This window comes from Podarcis liolepis (genome assembly GCF_965112155.1).
Source record: "Podarcis liolepis genome assembly, chromosome: 12".
NCBI lineage: Eukaryota > Metazoa > Chordata > Lepidosauria > Squamata > Lacertidae > Podarcis > Podarcis liolepis.
In genome coordinates, this window is record NC_139563.1 from 9,041,803 (window position 1) to 9,062,035 (window position 20,233).

A 20,233-nucleotide genomic window follows, 5' to 3' on the forward strand; every position below is an offset into this window, starting at 1 on the left:
CTCCCCGGGTTCCATCGCCCTCCTTGCTTTCCTCTTTGTGCAGAGAAAGCCAGTGAAAAATTGCAACATTTAAGAGTTTTCTTTGCAATTAGAGAAATGTTGACAATCTTGTTCTTGAAGGGTGTGTGGAAGTTCACCCAGCAGGGAACATCTTCTGGGGAGGAATTCCCCCCCCCCCCCGGATCCTGAACAGTGACATTCCTTTGAGATGAGGAAACAATGTGCTCCCTTGGGTTTTATTGGACCAATGGAATGGATGATTTAAAAGCGGTTTAGTGGGTGCGTCTGTGCATTAATCAGGACCGATTGCTTTTCAAAAGTAAAATTGCAAGGTTGTTGTTGTTATATTAAGCCCACAACCAAATAACTGGCTGGATAGTGTAAAGTCCTAGCAGACTCAATCAAACAAGGGAATCGGATGCTAAGCTACCAAGTATCTTATTCTCTGCAACACTATGTGCAAGAACAGGGAACTGAGGAGGTGGAGGCATGAATTTCCAGCTGCACAGCTGCTGAGTGATGAGCAATGCTTTATTGCATGGGTAGGCAAACTAAGGCCCCGGGGCCGGATCCGGCCCAATCGCCTTCTCAATCCGGCCCACGGGTCTGGGAATCAGCATGTTTTTACATGAGTAGAATGTGCCCTTTTATTTAAAATGCATCTCTGGGTTATTTGCGGGGCATAGGAATTCGTTCATCCCCCCCCCCAAAAAAATATTGTCTGGCCCCCCGCAAGATCTGAGGGACAGTGCTGAAAAAGTTTGCCAACCCCTGAATTGCAGTGGCAGCCCATGTTGCAATTGCACTGTTTATTTTTTAAAAAATGCATGCCGCTGTTTCCTAAAACATATCAAAGCAATGTACAATGTGTGCATACAATACAAGCTACAGATCACTGCCAACCATAACAGATTTTTCTTTTCTTTAATTGTCTGCATAAGCCTGGTGGCACAGAAAGGTTTCCAGCAAACATTTGTTGCTATTCTTTTGTTTGTTTGTTTTTTTAAAAAAAAAACACTTAAAAATTAATACAAAAACGCCTACTGGATTTCCATCGGGAGAGCATGCCACAAGACCGGGCGGCTGACATTGAAAGTTCAGTTTTGTGTTGACCGTCACATCAGCTATGCCAACTTAGGGTACAACCAAAGAAGCTTCTGTGGATGATTTCAGTGATGGAACTGGCATTTAACAGCTCAGAGTAGTAGACACAGGGACCGGATTTCTTTTGGATTGAGGACCTTGCACTTGCATTTAAAATTAAATCAAAATAAACAAAGGGCATGATCTCTGAGGGTTTTTTCCTACAATCAAGTGGTATATATATTTTATGAAATTTCACACACACACACCGATACATATAACTGCTACCACATTTGCAAAGCTAAGCAAGGTCTGGTATGGTTTCGAACTGAATGTGGGACTGAGTGTTAACAATAATAATAATTATTAATATTATTATTATTTATATCCCGCCCTCCCCAGCTGAAACCGGGCTCAGAGCGGCTAACAACAGTAAAAATAACACAGTTTACATAGAATCATAATTTAATTGAAATACATTCTAAAATCAATTCATTCTAAAATCAATTCAGAGTCCAATTAATGGCAACCATTGGGCTAGAGTTCTATGAGGATTACAAAAGGTGTGTTGAAAATCTTGTGTTGCAAGGGTTGGACTAGACGACCCTCAGGGTTCCCTTCCAATTCTTGGACTATATATCCTCCTTGTGTGCACTGAAAGGCTCATAGGGGCGGCTAATTCTTTCCCTTCTCGCCACCCACCCTCTGCTCCTCAGCCTAGAAATGAAAAAAAAAGAAGCGCACAGCCCCGCGCACATTCACCTAGGGGAGGAAGCCCCCTAGATCAGATCCGGGCTGAGTACTCATTGCAAAGCGCTGGGCTGAACCGTTTAAGATAAAACCGCGGAGGGCGGTGCAGCGGGGAGACGAAAGGCACTCTGCCCATGCTCAGAGGCATTCCCGCTGCAGAGGAACAAACGGGGACTCCGGGAGAGAACGTTGGGGAGCCTGCTCGGCCACGCCCCTCTCTGGGTGGGAGGGGGAGGAGGCAGAGGCGGAAGTGAGGCCGGAAGCCGCCGTTGCTAAGGGCCGAGGGAAGCGGGCCCTTAGCAACGGGGAGAAGCTTCGCCGGGCGGCGGCAGCGGGAGGCGCCATGGCTCGCCAGAGCCCCGAGCCCTCCATGGGCAGGCACAGGCCGGCCTCGGAGCTGACTCAGGTGAGCCTCCCGGGGTCGTGGGTTCGAGACTCCTCGTTGGGTGAGAAGTTTCCGCATTGCAGAGGGGCTCGGCTGGATGACCCTCGGGGGTCCCTTCCGAGCCCCTTCGACAAAACTCGCGCGTCATAGGCTAGAGCTTCTCTGGGCACGTGCAGAGAGCCCTTCTTTCTCGCTCTCACCCACAGCGCCGCTGGTGTTTGGTTTTTGGAGGGAGCTTCGCATGCGATTCTGACTCCTCTGAGCGCGTGCAGAGTGCCTTTCCTTCCGCAACACACCCGAGATTTAATTTTGAGGGCGGGGAAGGGTTATCCCTTGCGCTTTTTTATTCTGGTGTACAGTATTTGCAGGTGAAAAGCCTTGTGTAAACCAAGATGTATTCAATCTGAAAATCATTACTGACACCTGCTTTCCAGAGTAAACAATGTTAGCAGAGTGCTTTGGGAGCTGTTTTGTTTGCAGCAGATTTTGATACGGAGCTTTATGTTGTTTTATGTATTGCATGTTGTTTTTTAAATTTTGTGCACTGCTTTGGATTTTTTTTTTAAAAAATGGTTTAAACATATACTGTACCTAAATAAACTTTTTCATTCCATCCAGCAATTTTTAAATTCCACATTGACCCTCCAAACAGTTGTTTTTAGCTGAATCTCAACTTTTAATGGAAGTTTGCTATACATCCCGTTTATCAAGGTTATCATTGCAGACTGTGGTATTGTTTGGCCTTTGGGTTAACCTCTTATGAGTCAGCTGATATTATGGTGATGAGATAAAGTCTTTAGTAATTATTTTCCCATTTTTATTACATTTTATTTAAATGCCTAGTCCTCCTCACTCTGGGACCCTTCTGAGATATTCTCAAAATCACATCCAGTCTCCAAAGCTTTAAAAAAAAATCTTCATTTTCTTTCTCTGTAGGACATTTCCCATCTGCTGGCAAGTGTCTTTAAGCAGATGTATACTTCAGAGTTCATATCAGCGAACACAGTCGAAAATATGATCAAATCTCGTGGTGGAGACAATTCCCACCATGAGCAGTTTGTGAAAGAGTTGCAAAAGGTAATCTCTCCATTCAGTCCTGTAGACTCGGTGCTATGATTTGTACCAGGAAAATGGGTTGTTTTGTGCCTGTTCAAAATGGAAGTATCTCGAAGAAATATATAAAGGTAAAGGGGCCCCTGACCATTAGGTCCATTCGTGACCGACTCTGGGGTTGCGACGCTCATCTCGCTTTATTGGCCGAGGGAGCCGGCATATAGCTTCCGGGTCATGTGGCCAGCATGACTAAGTCGCTTCTGGTGAACCACATTATCTCATGGAAACACCGTTTACCTTCTCGCCGGAGCGGTACCTATTTATCTACTTGCACTTTGACGTGCTTTTGAACTGCTAGGTTGGCAGGAGCAGGGACCGAGCAACAGGAGCTCACCCCGTCGCGGGGATTCGAACCGCCGACCTTCTGATTGGCAAGTCCTAGGCTCTGTGGTTTAACTCACAGCACCACCTGCGTCCATATATATATATATATATATATATATATGCAGGTTTTGGTGTCTTCGGGTGTCTTCCCGTGTAAGAGACACCCCAACTCTTACACGGGAAGACACCCGAAGACACCAAAACCTGCATTCCTGTACCCGTGAAAATCTACGAAAGCATATATATATATATATATACCAATATTATTTATTACTTTCATCAAACCTGACCTACCTTATCTTGTGAAGATAAAATGGAGGGGAATCATGTACTCTGACTGGAACTCCTTGGAAGAAAGGCTGGATATAAAAGTGATAAACAAAAGCCTCACTCAGCCACAAAGCAAGGCTCTTTCCCAGCCCTAGCTGGAGATGCCGGGGATTGAACCAGTGAATTCTGCAAGCAAAGATGCTTTGCCACTGAGCTATGGTGGCAGAATGGATCTTTAGCTGGCAGCAAAAACTCAGTACCTTGGAAGGAAACTCATATGCCAGGGCTGGAAATAGTACATATTTGAGTTTGCTCTGAGCATGTTGTCATCAGCAAAGGGCACTCACTGCCTCTTGAAATGGAGCTTCAGTCTATTCCTTTCATTTCATCTATTGAATTTCTATGCCACGAAGAGGCTTACAAACAATAAAGGACAATGTACTAGGACATCGCAGCATAAATCATATGGAATAATTAACAAATTGCCAGTAAAACAACCACCTTCTATAAAACACTATTAACAAAACAACTTAAAAAATAAGCTAAACAGCGCAGCTACGACAAAAGTCATATCCACAAAGTGTTACAGCACTCATAATCCACAAAAACAATACAGTGGTATCTCTGTTTACAAACGCCTCTGGTTACGCATGCTTCGGGTTACAAACTCCACTAACCCAGAAGTAGCTGCTCCTGGTTGCGAACTTTGCCCCGGGATGCAAACAGAAATCGCACGCTGAGGCCCCATTGGTGAAAGCGCGCCTCGGGATAAGAATGGTTTCAGCTTAAGAACGGACCTCTGGAATGAATTAAGTTTGTAACCAGAGGTACCACTGTATTAACATCATTAACAAACTAACAACTGAAAACAAACCTAGCAACACTGTGGAACACACACACACACACACACACACACACACACACACAGACAGACATATACTCCACCCCCATGACTCTTAAATTTCCCCTCAGCTCATCAAAAGACACACGTAATAATGCTTTTGGCAGCAACTCCATTCTGAAGGCTGCTAGGGCTGGAGGGTGGGGCAAGGCAGGCGGAAAAAGCCACTGCCTAGTTGTCTGCATAAAGTCTCATTCCCCTCCCAGTCTATACCTATCATGTTCTTTCATGGACCTATCCTCCATTAACCCTTTTAAAAAGCTGTTGAAGCTAGTGGCTGTGAGATCATCTTGTGGCAATAAGTCCCACAGGTTAAATGTTTGGTGCATAGCACTTATTTCTGTTTGCTCTCAGTCTGTTTCCTGATTGAAAAGGGCCTGAATGCTAGTAATGAAAGAGTAATGTCTTGCGAGTCCCTCTTTCCACTTTGATCATAATTTAACAAGCCTTGTTTAAAAAAGAAGAAGAAATAACTTAACAAGCCTCTACACGTGCACACAGTAATCTTTTCTTCTTCAGATTGGCTGTTGGTGTAGACTTACATGAACATTGCAAAGCTCTTCCCATCCACCCACTGCCACCAATTTTGTACAACAGGTGTTTGCCTCTATTGCCTCCATCAAGGCAAATTACGATTGAGCGCAATTTAAAAAAAAATGCTTTGATTGCTTTACAGATGCCTCTGGGAACCTGTTGAAGGTTTATGCCCACCTCCTGCAGTTCTCCAAACATTTTGGACTACAGTTCCCATCAGGCTGTGCTGGCTGAGGTTGACGGGAGCTGTAGCCCAACACATCTGTAGTGCCACTGGGCAGAGGGAGGCTGCTTTACATTAGTAAATCAGCAATTATCTGGTTGCCGCTTCAGGTCCACAAGGAATATAATGGCCGGCTGACGGAAGCAGACATGCTAGAAAGGCACATCATCCAGGCAAGGGCCAGAGCCGCAGCGGAAGAGGAAAGGATTGTGAACTTATGTCAAATGGAGGTTCCAGAGAACTACTCTCATATTAAAATGCCACCAGGTGAGGGAAGTGACAGTTTGAGATCTTCTGGGGAGGCCTTTGCCTTGGTCCTGCCACCTCCACAGGCATCTCTGGTGAGAGCACAAGAGAAAGCCTTCTTGGTGACTGTTTCCGGTTATAGAAATCCCTTCCCTGGCAGGCTAGGCTGGACCCTTCTTGGCTTTGCATTCTCCAGAAAGCAAAGGCGTTTTTTTGTCTCTGGCAGGCCTGTGGCCACTAACTGGCTGTTGTGGCAGGGACTTCTAAGGGTCAGGGGTTGTGTGCTTTTAGAATCATAGAGTTGGAAGGGACACCGGGGTCATCCAGTCCAACCCCCCTCAAATGCAGGAATCTCAACTAGAGCATCCATGACAGATGGCCATTCAACCTCTGCTTAAAAACCTCCAGTGGTTTTAAGTATTTTCGGTGCTATTTTTAATAGGATTGCTTACTTGTTTTTTAATATTTGTATTTATTGCGTTTTTCGTTGTGTCTGTTTTAGTTTGTGCTGTGAGCCACTTTGTGTCCTGGCACTGCATAGGAATACGAAATCAATCATTATGCAGCCTCCTATTTTATGTCAACAGGCAAAAGGAAAATCTTCCTTCTGGTTCACAGGGAAAGGGTTAATTTAATTCAGCAAAGTTACGGATTTGAGACAAATTTAGATTGCAGCATTACAAACTACTTATTTGACCCAAAATAGCGCTAAGGGGATTTTCAAGTTAATGATATGGGGAGCTTTACCATTTTAAGTGTTGAACAATCTGCATTTCTGAATATTTACATATTAACGTCTTCCTGGATTGATAGTCCTTTTTGTGTGTGTGTGTTCGTGTGAGCTATATTGAAATGGTCACTGTAAGCGATAAACAATTGTCTGATGGACTGCTGTCTTTTCTCTAACATTAACCTCTCTTTAAATGTGCATGCCATAGTGAGATCTACCTTCAGATGGTGTGTGGATAGCAAGCTTCTTAAAGACCATAATTTAATCTGCCCTGAAGATTATATCACGGACCCAGAAATAATTTCCCGAGCACCTAAAGGTAAGCTTTCCAAGCGAGGCTAATACAGCTTGCCAAGAATAGGATTTAGGAATCACATGAAATAACTACACTGTTTGAGATTTCTGTTTGTACTTCTCTGTTCCCTCCAAGCATCACAGAGTGACTTGTGTGGCGTTACCCCTCTCAAGTTATATTATATTAACCTATATCCATTTTATAGCTGTTTTACTGTTGCCCAAAGAATCCTGGGAATTGTGGTTTGCTGAGGGTGTTGATAATTCTTAGGAATCTCAACCTCCGCTCATTGAGTTTTCAAATTTCCTTGAGGAGAGAGGCTGTTCTATGCCTGTGATGGAGAGCAAGATAATAGAATTGTAGAGTTGGAAGAGACCACGAGGGTCATGTAGTCCAACCCCTGCAATGCAGGAATCTTCTGTCCATTCATGATCCTGAGATTCTTTTGCCCAATGTGACACTTGAACCCACAACCCTGAGTGGTGCCGCCTTGCTGCAAAGCTTTAGCTGTAACCTATCTATATCTATCTGAACGTATCTATATATTTATCTACACTCAGAGTATATCTTGGGCCAGAGAGGAGAGAAATGGCCAGGTTCAAAACTCTTTTTTCCCCTTAAGAAGAATGTGCTCAAATTTTTATTTGCATTTTTTAACCTTCTAGGTGTTTGATGGGGCATGCTGACAAAGGTAGGGGGAAATGCATGCTCTGTGTCCTTATTAATTAATTAAAGTATTCCCTGCCTTTTTATCCAAAAATTAGACCCTCAAGGCAAGTAATAACCATTATAAAACAACAGTGAGTGGGCTAAGATGAAAAGCCCAAAAATGAACAGCTGCAGTAATAATAAACAGGCTGAACACCATGCTGACAAGCACATCTAGATATAATGGTTTTCAGCTGCCGCCTATAGACACAAAGAGACATCAGGTTTGCAACAGATAGTTCTGAGGCTTAGATGCCACCACCAAGAAGGCCCTATCTGACACATCAAGACTCTCTCTAAATATTGTGGGCAGGTACATATGACTGGAGATGGCCTTTTAGGTATCTAAGCTCCAAATGTAGTGTTGGCTGCTTTTAAAACTTTCGGGTTTTTTAAGGGAGCACTCCGCTCCCCGCCCGAAGAAGCAAAAATTAAAAAATAAAAAGGGTCACAAAATAGTACATGGGTACTAGTTTAGTATTTCCTATGCAATATTCCTTGGCTGCCCTGCAGAAAGCCAGAACTGGCCATTTGGAGAGCAATCACATTTTACAAGTCTGAGCTAGCCCTCTTTGTGGTGAAAAATGAAGAGGCATGACCTGGAAGGGTCTTCCAAATCACAGTGGAATTTGCAAGAAAAAGATTGACCAGACCACTGCCTCTTTTCAGTGCTTTCAGACTTTCCCTTTTAACTGCAGATTCATCGGAACCTGGCTACTTGCAAGAGATACTTAGCTTCAAGCAGCATATATCTAACAAACCGAATTCTCCTGGAGTTGGGGAAAGCCAGCGTGTTAACAAGATTCTGGAAAATCTACCAGAAGTATCATTATCCAGCATTACGTTTGAGTCTTCACCTTCTGCTATTCCGGAGAAATTGAAGAAAACACTTTCTAAGGTATGTGTATGTATTTCATTGCCTTATTGCACATGTAGACAAGCTGAAAACCTCACCCTCATTTTTGTATCTCTCTCCCTCCCACCACTAAAGGCTCCTTAAACCAGTCTTCCATCCTATCAGAGTTCCTTCAGTCCTGTTTGTTTCTTCCTTATTTGCCTTGACTTTTAAAACTGTTTCCACCTGCCGTTTTCTATCTAGTTTCAGAACAACAGGAAAGAGCAGTGTTTTATTTGAATTTTGGGTATACATCAGTTTATTTGTATGCTGCCTTTTCATGGTTGAAACTGTGCTCATGGCGGCTTACAACATGAAAAAATTACATAATTACAAAAGTAGTCATGAACAATAAATTAAACATCGAAAAGCACACAACCAAACTGAAACAATTTCCACACAAATCACAATAAGGTCTGAAATAAAGATTTTATTAAAATCTCAATAACTGCAACAACCCCCCCTGCAACAAACCCCCCTAAAATAGTACCCCAGCCTAAGTGTCTGTTCAGCAGCTTCAGCTTCTGCAGCTGGAGTCAGTCCTGGCCTCGCCCTCCCAGGCCAGGTGGGAAAAGGCCTGTAAGGCAAGGAGCAGGTCTTCCAGGACTCACAGCCAAGATTTTCTCTGGCCTCAGCTTTTGTAGCTGAAGTAAAGGTATGTAGCTAGTGGGACAAGGGTCTCTTTCTTTTAATATTGCAAGTGTAACAGATATTTGTAGCAGGAAAAGCAAATTCTGTAACCATAAGGGGCATCGTTCTGCTAATTAGATAAATATGTGTATAAGTTATATAATCTAAACAGTTGTTTACTTAAAAAAAAAACTCCAACCATTTTGATTTGGGATATTAAGTGGTTGTGAACTGTCTATATGTATCTATATGGATACATTGCAGTATACAATTTTTAATAATAATAATGGTCCCTGATTAAATGGATTGTAGAACTGATGCATATAAAGAAATATACATAGAATGTTTAGAAGCAATAGGTTTATAAGATTTATAAGAACCGGAGTGATCAGTCAGGGAGAAGAGGTTCTGGGATTCAAAGAGCCAAGCAGCTGAACTCGAGCCCTACCCAACCCCAACTATAAACTGTGGAACTTGATCCTATGCATGTCTTCACAATATGTCCCGTTCAGTTCTATGGATTGAAGAGTACTCGTAGGATTACAGCTTTTACCAGAAACTTCCTGTCCGTTCCATTTCCATGTCTTTCTTGGCATTCATGAGCACCAGAGACTTGTTCTGTTGGGTGTAAACGTCTAAAGCAAAAGTAGTGACCTTCCTCTTTCTGACAGAGAATGCGGTGCTTCCCTCTGCAAAATGAGGTCAGCATATATTATATTTTTCACTCTATAAGACGCACCAGACCACAAGACGCACCTAGTTTTTGAAGGAGGAAAACAAAACAAAAAAATATTCTGAATCTCAGAAGCCAGAACAGCAAGAGGGATTGCTGCGCAGTGAAAGCAGCAATCCCTCTTGCCGTTCTGGCTTCTGGGATAGCTTCACAGCCTGCACTCGCTCCATAAGACACACACACATTTCCCCTTACTTTTTAGGAGGGAAAAAGTGAGTCTTATAGAGCAAAAAATACGGCATGTTGTGATTTGGGGTGTTTATGATCAGTCTTAATGAATGTGAGCGAATCCATCGTAAACCTGTATCTGAAAGCGGGTTTTTTCTTTTCCCTCACGCCTGCTGCCAGAAGAAGGATCGTCCCTCACAAAAATCAGCTTGGAAGAATGACATGTCCCGACCCCAAAGACAAAAAGACCGTGCTTACCTCCAGAGGCTGGAGGACCGCCACAACTTCCTGAAGAACCCCCGCTTTTTCCCGCCTAACTCTCTTTGTGGCGGCAAGTCCTTGATCTTGCCTCAGAAGAAGGTGCAGCGAATGATCGCAGGAAAGAAAAGGACCACGGTGGAAAGGTAACTCTGCTTTTCCTTTCAGAACAGATAAAAACAAATCAAAGCATTCCCAACAGCGATAATTATACTGAGCATTTACATCACCCTTTCAAGCATTCAAAGCCATCGTCTTCATTCCCCCTACAGCTCTTAAACAGTTCGGGTAATGTCAGGTAATGTTATCGTCGTTGTGTTGCAGGTGGAGGCTTGGGGGATACCATATTTTCCGTCCCATAGGACGCTCCGTCCCATAGGACGCACCTAGTTTTTTGTGGGGGAAATAAAGGAAAAAAAATTTCCCTTTATTTCCCCACCAAAAGCAGGTCGGGGAAACAGAACCAGGTCGAGGAACAGCGGGATCGCGGCGCTGCGCCTCCCTGCTGTCCCCGGAGCTTGTGGGGCTGGCCGATGTCTGCCCGGCGCGAGGGGCGCTCTGCTTCAGGGTGCCCCTCGCGCTGGGCGGCAGGCTGCTATCCGCAGCTTGGGGAGCCTTGCGGGGAACTCCTGCAGGGCTCCCCACGCTGCAGATGTCTGCCCAGCGCGGGGGGCGCTCTGCTTCAGGGCGCCCCTCACGGCAGGCTGCTATCCGCAGCGTGGGGAGCCCTGCGGGGAACTCCTGCAGGGCTCCAACACGCTGCAGATGTCTGCCCGGCGCGGGTGGCGCTCTGCTTCAGGGCACCCCTCATGCAAGGCGGCTGGCTGCTATCCGCAGCATGGGGAGCCCTGCGGGGAACTCCAACACGCTGCAGCAAAAGCCTGCATTCGCCCCATAGGACGCACCCAGATTTCCCCTTCATTTTTGGAGGGGAAAAAGTGCGTCCTATAGGGCGAAAAATACGGTAAATCATTTGCTCTGAGGGCTGAGTTTGCAGTTGAGGGCCAAACTGAATGTGACGCACAACACAGGCCTACTGCGGAAAATGACCCCTGTGTGCCTGCCTCACTTTTACTTTGCCTTCCATTATATACAGTAGAATTTTATCTGTGCCCACGTGTCAAGGGCCTTAGCCAGTGCTTCTTGTCAGCTGGAGTGTGCCAGAGCACGGTTCCGACACCTCTCAGGTGGGTGCCATTGTGGGCTGGAGCTTCTTGCTTTTACATACTTCTGAGAAGCCCAAAACAAACATTTCAGGACAAAACTGAAACTGGCCAGTGTGTGCAAGTCTCCACTTTTTTTTTTTAAGTTCTATGACTCCAACTAGTTCCTAGCTGCAATGGGTCAGGCTACAGGGTGGAGTCAATTCGTATTTTCTTTTCTTTAATCCGTCTCCATGTAGTGGCAGCGGGCTTTAAGCTTTTCAGCCAGGCTTCTACAGTTGCATGTGTCTGCATTTATTTCACCTGCACCAGAACCAGGGGTGACCCCCCCAAACCAACTAAGGAGATAGTTTGCTGTAGTTTTTAACACCTTCGTGGACAGTGAATACAGCTGTTGTCGAACCGGCATCTGTTCTGGGTGTGATGGAAAGGACTTTGCAGCTCCATGCCTCTCAAAGAAAAGGAATTGGCGCCACCACTGTTCTTACCTGCTATGTGCAGGCTGTAACCACTCCCTGGTTTTTCTTATTGTCTCATTTCATTTCAGCGACTCCCAGTCTGTGCCCGTCTTTCTAGCAAACCCACCGGCTGTTGTGTTTTCTTATTATGAAGTTGGGCAGGTTTATGAGGTAAGAGCTTCTCGCTGTGCAGGACATGAGTTTTGCTCTGCAAAAGTGCTAATTCTCTCCCTCTCCCCCAATCCCCAGTCTCTGTTATTTCCTTTGCCTCTTAAGGCTCTGCAATGTAACTCTTCCCACTCTTGTGGGTTGGAGCCTCAATAATAAGCTTCCATTTTCTATTAAACATTTCATAAGATGTGGAACCTGCAACAAAATGTTGCAGTGTGGAGTTTGGGATTCCAGCCACTCTGTTCTGTTCACCCTTTCCTCCAGGAAACAGTTAGTCCCAGAAACAGTTAGTCAACATTGACTGGAAACTGAGCACATCGCGTCATTGTTTGGTCCTTCCTCCCTTAATCTTTTTCTTTCTAAAGCGTCTATGTACTTCTGCAACCTTTGGGTTACCCCACACCTGCTGATACTTTGCGTCTTGTGCGGGGGGTGATGCCGTTTTTACCATATCAGGAACATCACTTACAGCCCAAACTCTGGAAATAGTGGGAACGATTCTTTGTTGATTGAATAATGCCCAGTTCCACCGTGTTTAGGAAAACCTTCAGGGGCAGTTACAGTTACTATTATTTATTCATTTTATTGCCTGGAATAATAATAACATCATTTCCAAAGGCTAGAAATGCCTCACAGGATGTATATATGCTGCCATATTTTTTGACCTTTCTCTCTTTGCAGATGACCGTAGAGTTACAGAACATGACTTCAACGTCTCAGTGTCTTAGAATAATTCCTCCAGCTACCGATGCCTTTTCCATTGGGCTGGGTGAGGTTCAGGGATGCAAGTTTACTTGTTGGTTGCTTTTCTGCAGAAACTGGCACTTTTAAAATGCCTCCTGATGGCTAGAAATTGGCTTCATTTCCTGAAAGAACAGGAAAACACTTGTCCCGAGAACTGCAAATATTGAGTGAGCCATGCTGCTGATCCCCATATTTTAAATTATTCGCAGACATAATTTGGCTGTCATTTGGACAAGCTCAGGGCACCCAGGTCCCACTTTGAGAGGCTCATTATCAGAAATATCAGTTATCAAAGTGCAAAGAATTATGCCCAAACTTTGCTACAGGAATGGCTAATTCAGATATCCAAACAGCCACTGTTTGCCCAATACTTCCTTACTTGGTTGTGTTTTGCTGGTCAGTTGCAGCCATTTCTGGCAAAAATCATGGAGGAAAGTCAGAGAAATCACTTGTTAGTGGGACATCGGTGGCACTGTGATTTAAACCACCGAGCCTCTTGGGCTTGCCAATCAGAAGGTCGGCGGTCCGAATCCCTTCAGCAGGGTGAGCTCCTGTTGCTCTGTCCCAGCTCCTGCCAACCTAGCAGTTCGAAAGCATGCCAGTGTGAGTAGATAAATAGGTACTGCTCCAGAGTGAAGGTAAACGGCATTTCCGTGCGCTCTGGCACTTGTCACGGTCCTCCGTGCGCCAGTAGCTATTTAGTCATGCTGGCCACATGACCCAGAAAACTGTCTATGGACAAACGCCAGCTCCCTCGGCCTGAAAGCAAGAGGAACATCACAACCCCATAGTCTCCTTTGACTGGACTTAACCGTCCAGGGGTCCTTTACCTTTGCCTTTTTAAACCACTTGTTCCTTTGTTTGGTTTTTGCTGAGTGGCTGCAGCAGTTGCAAGCAGGAAGCAGGGAGGGAGGGAGAACAGGCAATTATGAATGAGAAATGCTCCCATCGGAAATAATGGAAACCACCAGCTCATTATGCAAATGTTTGCCTAATAAACAATTTCCTGGGAGCGTTCAGAAAGCAGGACCTGCATGTAGGTGCCAAGGCAGCGCTGGTTGCCAAATTCCTATGAAAATCTTACGATGGAAGTGTAATCCTAAAGTTGCAAACCTAGGAGAAAACCTATTGAAATCAGTGGAGCTTTATTTCCAATAAAGGTGTATAATCAGGCAGTTCAGGAGCTGAGGAGGACCTGGATTGGAATGCTCCAGGGGTGAGGATGATAGAATTAATGACAATTTAAATGGAGAGGCATAGAAATAGGCATTGTGAGTGCAGGAGCACAGGATAGCAACTCAGAGAGGCCAAAGCACTGTGGGTCAAAATGCAATTTGTTCAGCTTTTTTGTTTATCGCTCCATTCCTGGTTTCTCATTTGCGGTGAATTTAGACTGGTTGCTCAGTGGGGCAGCAACCTGCCCTCTAGTACTCTCAAAAGTGCCTTTTCACATTGCTGGCACTATCTTATTATCAACAACAACGTGCTCAGGGCAGAATTCTTTTGCAACCTGCTTGCGGCACCAGATGCATCTGTGATAACGAATTTTTCAAAGGACGCCCGTGTTCCTTCTCTAGGACACTTTCCAGGCGAAGGAGGACTTGTCGCCCCTGGAATGAGTTGCTACTACGTGGTCCAGTTTATTCCAGAATACCTGTCAGATTACAAGGATTACATACTAGTAGAGTCGCAAACAACCTACCCGCTGCTGGTCCCTTTGGAAGGCCGAAGGCCACCTCCCATCCTAACGTGTGAGTTTTCTTTTTTTTAAAAAGCACTGACTATTTGTGGGGCAAGTATGTGAGCTTCTGGGACGTTCTTAGGATGTCATAGGTCCATCCCGTTCAGCCTCGCATTTCTCAGCAGCTGATGCTGTGGAGTGGAAGCTGGAAAACAATGGAATTTGCCCAAAACCAAGATTTTGTCAAAGATGTATAACTTGCTGTTGAAATGGAATACTCAGGATGAAACGGTGAAATCTGCTATGGTTAAATGGGCACAAGATGTTGGACATAACATAATGATGGCTGACTGGGAACAGTTATGGACCACAGGTATGAAGTTTACGGCATGTAATGCCTTAAGAGAGAATATTATGAAAATGATATACAGGTGGTACATGACCCCAGTCAAGCTTGCAAAAATCTATCATCTGCCCGATAATAAATGTTGGAAATGTAAAGAAACTGAAGGTACATTCTTTCACCTTTGGTGGACGTGCCCAAGGATTAAGGCTTTCTGGGAGATGATTTATAATGAAATGAAAAAGGTATTTAAATATACCTTCCTGAAGAAACCAGAGGCCTTTCTCCTGGGCATGGTTGGCCAATTGGTGTTAAAGAAGGATAGAACTTTCTTTATGTATGCTACAACAGCAGCAAGAATACTTATTGCAAAGTATTGGAAGATGCAAGATTTACCCACTCTGGAAGAATGGCAGATGAAGGTGATGGACTATATGGAACTGGCGGAAATGACTGGCAGAATCCGAGACCAGGGAGAAGAGTCGGTGGAAGAAGATTGGAAGAAATTTAAAGATTATCTACAGAAATATTGTAAAATTAATGAATGTTAGAATGATGTCGGATTGAAGTTAAGTGGTTTTTAGTAGCAATGTTATAAAGGAATATGTAAAAATGGATTGTTAACAGGTGATAATCTAAAGTTATAATATATTAAGATAAAAGATTAAGATAAAATCAAAGAGGGAAAGGATTTGCTGAATTAACAAATTGAACTGGAATACAAAAAAGGGAGGTGTGAGGAGGTCAGGGAAACAAGCAAATGAAGGACAAGATATGGAAAGACTGATTTGTTTTTAATTGTTTTTACCTTGTATTTTCATTTTTTCTTTTTTTCTTTCTCTCTCTCTCTTATTCCTCTTATTTTTGTAATATGTTGAAACTTTAATAAATATCTTTTTTTTTAAAAAAAAAAGGAAAACAGTGGAATTGGGTGCATAGAAAGGTGTCTTGTGGCGTATCAGACCATTGGTCCTTCTAGCTCCATTCTCAGATGAAGGGTGGTATATAGATTTAATGGAGGAGGAGAAGGAGAAGGAGAAGGAGAAGAAGAAGAATTTCACACCATGCCAACTGCAGAACACAGTGAACCCCCATCACTGACTACTACCTCTAGACATAATAGAATGTATTGTCCTGGATTGAGAGTGCTTTTTTTTTAAAGCCCCTTTCCTGCTCTTGCTTCCCCCGCTCCCTTTTCTTCTTTTGCTATAGTGCCTCACATTTTGGACTGCGGACCTTGCCTTGTGGGCGGAGTGAAATTTACAGAATTCCTGTGCAAAAATGAAGGGTCCAGCATTGGGAAGTTCTGCATAATGCCAAAGCAAACCTGGCCACCACCTCACTTCCGGGTAAGTAAGAAGAGGAAGTCCCGCCCCCACTGCCATGCCCTCAATCCCATCTGGAACGTTCGGTTGCGGCACAGATTGCATACAGCCATGCAGTGACCATTCTCTTTTCTTATACGAAGGCCGTTGCCACTTTAGGTTACGTGGAGCAAGAGCCGTTCGGGATCCGACCTGCCGTTTTTGAGCTGGCTCCAGGCCAGTCTACTCTAATTGAGGTCAGTTGTTTCCGCTCTAGCTCGCATTTCAAGCATACACTCAAAATAGATGCACAATTATTAGGAAATCCGAAGCAGGATTCAGTGGGTGGTTCATTCATTTGAGAAAAAAATGAAAGCAGGGGTAGCAACTCTAGCTCCTGTTGTTTTCTTCCGTCTCGTGACCTTTTCTGTGGCAGCCCCCAAACGTTGGCATTCGCTTCTCTGCAACGGATTCCCAGCCCCAGCATTGGGGATGATCAGAAAACACAAAAAGGCAGACTTCAGACTTGGAATTCTGCAATTATTCCTTGCTTTCTGCATGTGATTTTATCAGTGATTGCTGTTTTAATTGCTGAATTGCAACTCATTACCAAACTTAAAACCATGGAGAGACCTGGTTTGAACAAAGACATTGGATTCTTATCCCATTATACATGACTAAGCCATTTCTCACCTTCTCACCCCTTGCCTTTTCCTGTAAGACCTATTACAGTCGTTAAGAGTCGTCAACAGGCTCATCTCAGCTATCTGCCAATCTCCCATTCCCACCACCCTTCTGAGTAATACCCCTCCCCACCTTCTCACTATATAGAAGGATCTGGCAACTTCTGTTTCAGTGTATCTGAAGAAGTGTGCTTACACACGAAAGCTCATACCAAGAACTAACTTAGTTGGTTTTAAAGGTGCTACTGGAAGGATTTTTTTATTTTGCTGTTTTAATTGTTTATGATCTGCTGTGTTTTATAGTTTTTACTGTGCCATAACCTGCCCTGGGATCTTTAGCGATGGGCTGGTAACAAATATGCCAACTAAATAAATCATCCTTTCCCATGGGCCTTGCTTGCTGAGCCTAATAACTGCATCCCTCTCCTGAACAGCCCCACATGGACTACTACTGATACATAAGATTGGGTTGTTGTGACACTGAGGACAGATTTAGAATGATATGGCGATCAGAGTCAGTGTTTTGCTTGTGATGCGAATCTGTCTTCTCCACTGATCTTGAAGACAGATGTAACATTAAAAGGAGGTGTTTGTTGCCACTTGTTGTTTTATACAGTGGTACCTTGGTTCTTGAACTTAATCCGTTTTGGGAGTCCGTTCGACTCCCGAAACTGTTTGAAAACCAAGGCGCGGCTTCCAATTGGCTGCAGGAGCTTCCTGCACTCAATCGGTAGCCGCAGAAGCCGCGTCGAACATTCGGCTTCTCAAAAACGTTCGCAAACTGGAACACTCAATTCCGGGTTTGCAGCATCCAGGAGTCAATTTGTTCGGGAGCCAAGCCGTTCAAGTACCAAGGTACCATTGTATTTTGTTCTCTGTGGATTGCTGGTCTGTGTTTGAACTGTTTTAGGTTTTAGACACCATTAAGACCTTTTGGAGAATTATCAGCAGTCCCCTCATTGCGCAAAACTTCCCAAGATTCTTTTGGAAGGCAATGATGAAGCTGTAACTTAGCACAACACTCATGCCCATTTGTAGTGTAGCCTGCAAAACATTGCTCTTTTCATGATGCAGAAACTTCTCTTACAGGTTGTGTTCATGCCCACTGTGCCCGAAGTGGTGTCAGTGAAGTATATCCTCATTTGCGACAATTGCCAAATCAACGACCTTACAGCGACAGGTTTGCCACGTTCGCATCTTTAGCATTCAAATGCAAACGAGTTTAGCGCCAGAATTTGGGGACCGTGCAGGCAAGCTCTCATAAGCAGGATCTCTTAACTAGGGATGGGGGTCAAATTCAATCCGGTGTTCAGCAACAACTGGATCTACCTAATTCACACTGCCTGAAATTGTGCCCCAACTGAAACGAAACCATCCTTTTCAAAACCACACTTTTCTCTGTATTTTGCAGTGTGGTTCTCCAACCAAGCTGTGCGTGCAAAAAAACAACAACATATACTGAGGTTAAGTGTGTGTGGAAATACATATAATCAGTGAAAGCAATGCATTATATTGGGTGAAATTGCATAGAAAAATGTGTGTTGGGAGACAGTCAAACTAAAGCACTGGTGATTTTTCACTAGGACTTTAAATATATATATATATATATATATATATATATATATATATATATATATATATATTTGCTTTCGTAGATTTTCACGGGTACAGGAATGCAGGTTTTGGTGTCTTCGGGTGTCTTCCCGTGTAAGAGTTGGGGTGTCTAGGCGACGTTTCGACGAGGTCTCACTCGTCATCTTCAGGCTGGTGCTTTCGGCTTCTTGTTACTGGAACAGAGCAGGATCTCAGTGTTTGAGTTCCTATAAATACTGTTGAGGGGGTGTGGTGTATAGCCTCCAACGTTCTGGGCAGAGAGGAAGTTCCCAGGTTAGTGTGCCTTTTCTTCTTTTGTTCCTTAATTACTTGAGGGATATCTTGAGTGATTTCTTGAGTGATATTCTGAGTACCACTTAGGTGGGTCATTAAGTGTGGATTAGTTGCTAAAGCTTTCGTGTCTTGACCTCTTGAGCTTGTGAAGAGTTTTTCTGAGAAGATGGCTGTACAGCCAGAGCACAACTAAGTGCAGTACAGCCATCTTCTCAGAAAAACTCTTCACAAGCTCAAGAGGTCAAGACACGAAAGCTTTAGCAACTAATCCACACTTAATGACCCACCTAAGTGGTACTCAGAATATCACTCAAGAAATCACTCAAGATATCCCTCAAGTAATTAAGGAACAAAAGAAGAAAAGGCACACTAACCTGGGAACTTCCTCTCTGCCCAGAACGTTGGAGGCTATACACCACACCCCCTCAACAGTATTTATAGGAACTCAAACACTGAGATCCTGCTCTGTTCCAGTAACAAGAAGCCGAAAGCACCAGCCTGAAGATGACGAGTGAGACCTCGTCGAAACGTCGCCTAGACACCCCAACTCTTACACGGGAAGACACCCGAAGACACCAAAACCTGCATATATATATATATATATATATATATATATATATATATATGTCACAAACTGAAGTGGAAAAGTGAAGAACTGAGCAAGAGAAATGAAAATTGACAGATTTGCCCATCCCTCTTGGAGGGTCCTCTTAATTCACAGTGGTTGGAGGGCAATTGTGCAGTCCTTTGTCAGCTTAGATGACACCTGAATTCAAATCAAGCCTCCTGGAAAATCCAGTATCTCCATGGCATAGCACGTGCTACGAATGCAGTTTAGCATTTGCTGTTGCCAACAAGATTCTCAGGTGGTAGCTCTGGCAAAAGACCTTGATCTGTCCTGACTCTGGAGACAGGCACCACTTATTCGGAGATGAGGTTGGGGTTGCGAGGTAGGGCAAGGAGTTGAACCCTCCTAGCCATCCCCAGATGTGCATACAGACCCTAAGCTATCGGTGGACGGGTAGCCTGTTGCACAGCGCCTCTCAGGCCCAAGGAAGTTGTGTTGCTGTCCTCCAAGGGTCCTAGCTTTGATGCCCTGTTGGAATCCTAACCTCCTCTGTTCCATCGGAACCAACAGCTGCCAAAGCAGGCTGGGTCCCTGTTAAATCAGGAGCTAACAGCTGAGATACATATGGCCCAATCTGAGGATTCCTGCTCCTGAAACGGCTTTGAACTCCGTTGTTGACGTCCATTGAAATCTTGCCTCACCTCCGTATGGCGAGCCTGTTCATTTATTTCTTATAGAGTTGGAAGGGGCCCCGAGGATCCTCTAGTCCAGTGGTTCTCAACCTGTGGGTCCCCAGATGATGTTGGACTACAACTCCCATCATCCCTGACCACTGGTCATGCTGGCTAGGAATGATGGGAGTTGTAGTCCAACAACATCTGGGGACCCACAGGTTGAGAACCACTGCTCTAGTCCAACCCCCTGCAATTCAGGAATATGCAGCTTCCCCATGCGGGGATCAAACCTGCAGCCTTGGTGTTGTCAG

The 20,233-nt window shown here is 44.3% G+C and overlaps 1 protein-coding gene across 3 annotated transcripts in view; it reads left to right on the forward strand.

Annotated features, from left to right (window-relative positions):
• Positions 1 to 2,091: 2,091 nt before the first annotated feature.
• The window catches only part of DLEC1 (DLEC1 cilia and flagella associated protein), a 47,180-nt gene continuing 29,038 nt past the window's right edge, over positions 2,092 to 20,233 (forward strand). For 2 of the 3 annotated variants that reach the window (XM_083466588.1, XM_083466589.1), the window contains exons 1-12: positions 2,093 to 2,239; positions 3,155 to 3,295; positions 5,694 to 5,850; positions 6,768 to 6,878; positions 8,261 to 8,460; positions 10,169 to 10,392; positions 11,957 to 12,038; positions 12,720 to 12,807; positions 14,360 to 14,533; positions 16,019 to 16,155; positions 16,275 to 16,367; positions 17,883 to 17,973. In XM_083466588.1, coding sequence (XP_083322714.1) covers positions 2,177 to 2,239; positions 3,155 to 3,295; positions 5,694 to 5,850; positions 6,768 to 6,878; positions 8,261 to 8,460; positions 10,169 to 10,392; positions 11,957 to 12,038; positions 12,720 to 12,807; positions 14,360 to 14,533; positions 16,019 to 16,155; positions 16,275 to 16,367; positions 17,883 to 17,973 — 1,561 coding nt within the window. In that variant the 5' untranslated portion in view covers positions 2,093 to 2,176. Of the gene's footprint in view, positions 2,240 to 3,154; positions 3,296 to 5,693; positions 5,851 to 6,767; positions 6,879 to 8,260; positions 8,461 to 10,168; positions 10,393 to 11,956; positions 12,039 to 12,719; positions 12,808 to 14,359; positions 14,534 to 16,018; positions 16,156 to 16,274; positions 16,368 to 17,882; positions 17,974 to 20,233 lie in introns of all 3 variants that reach the window. The other variant, XM_083466590.1, reaches the window with a different exon arrangement.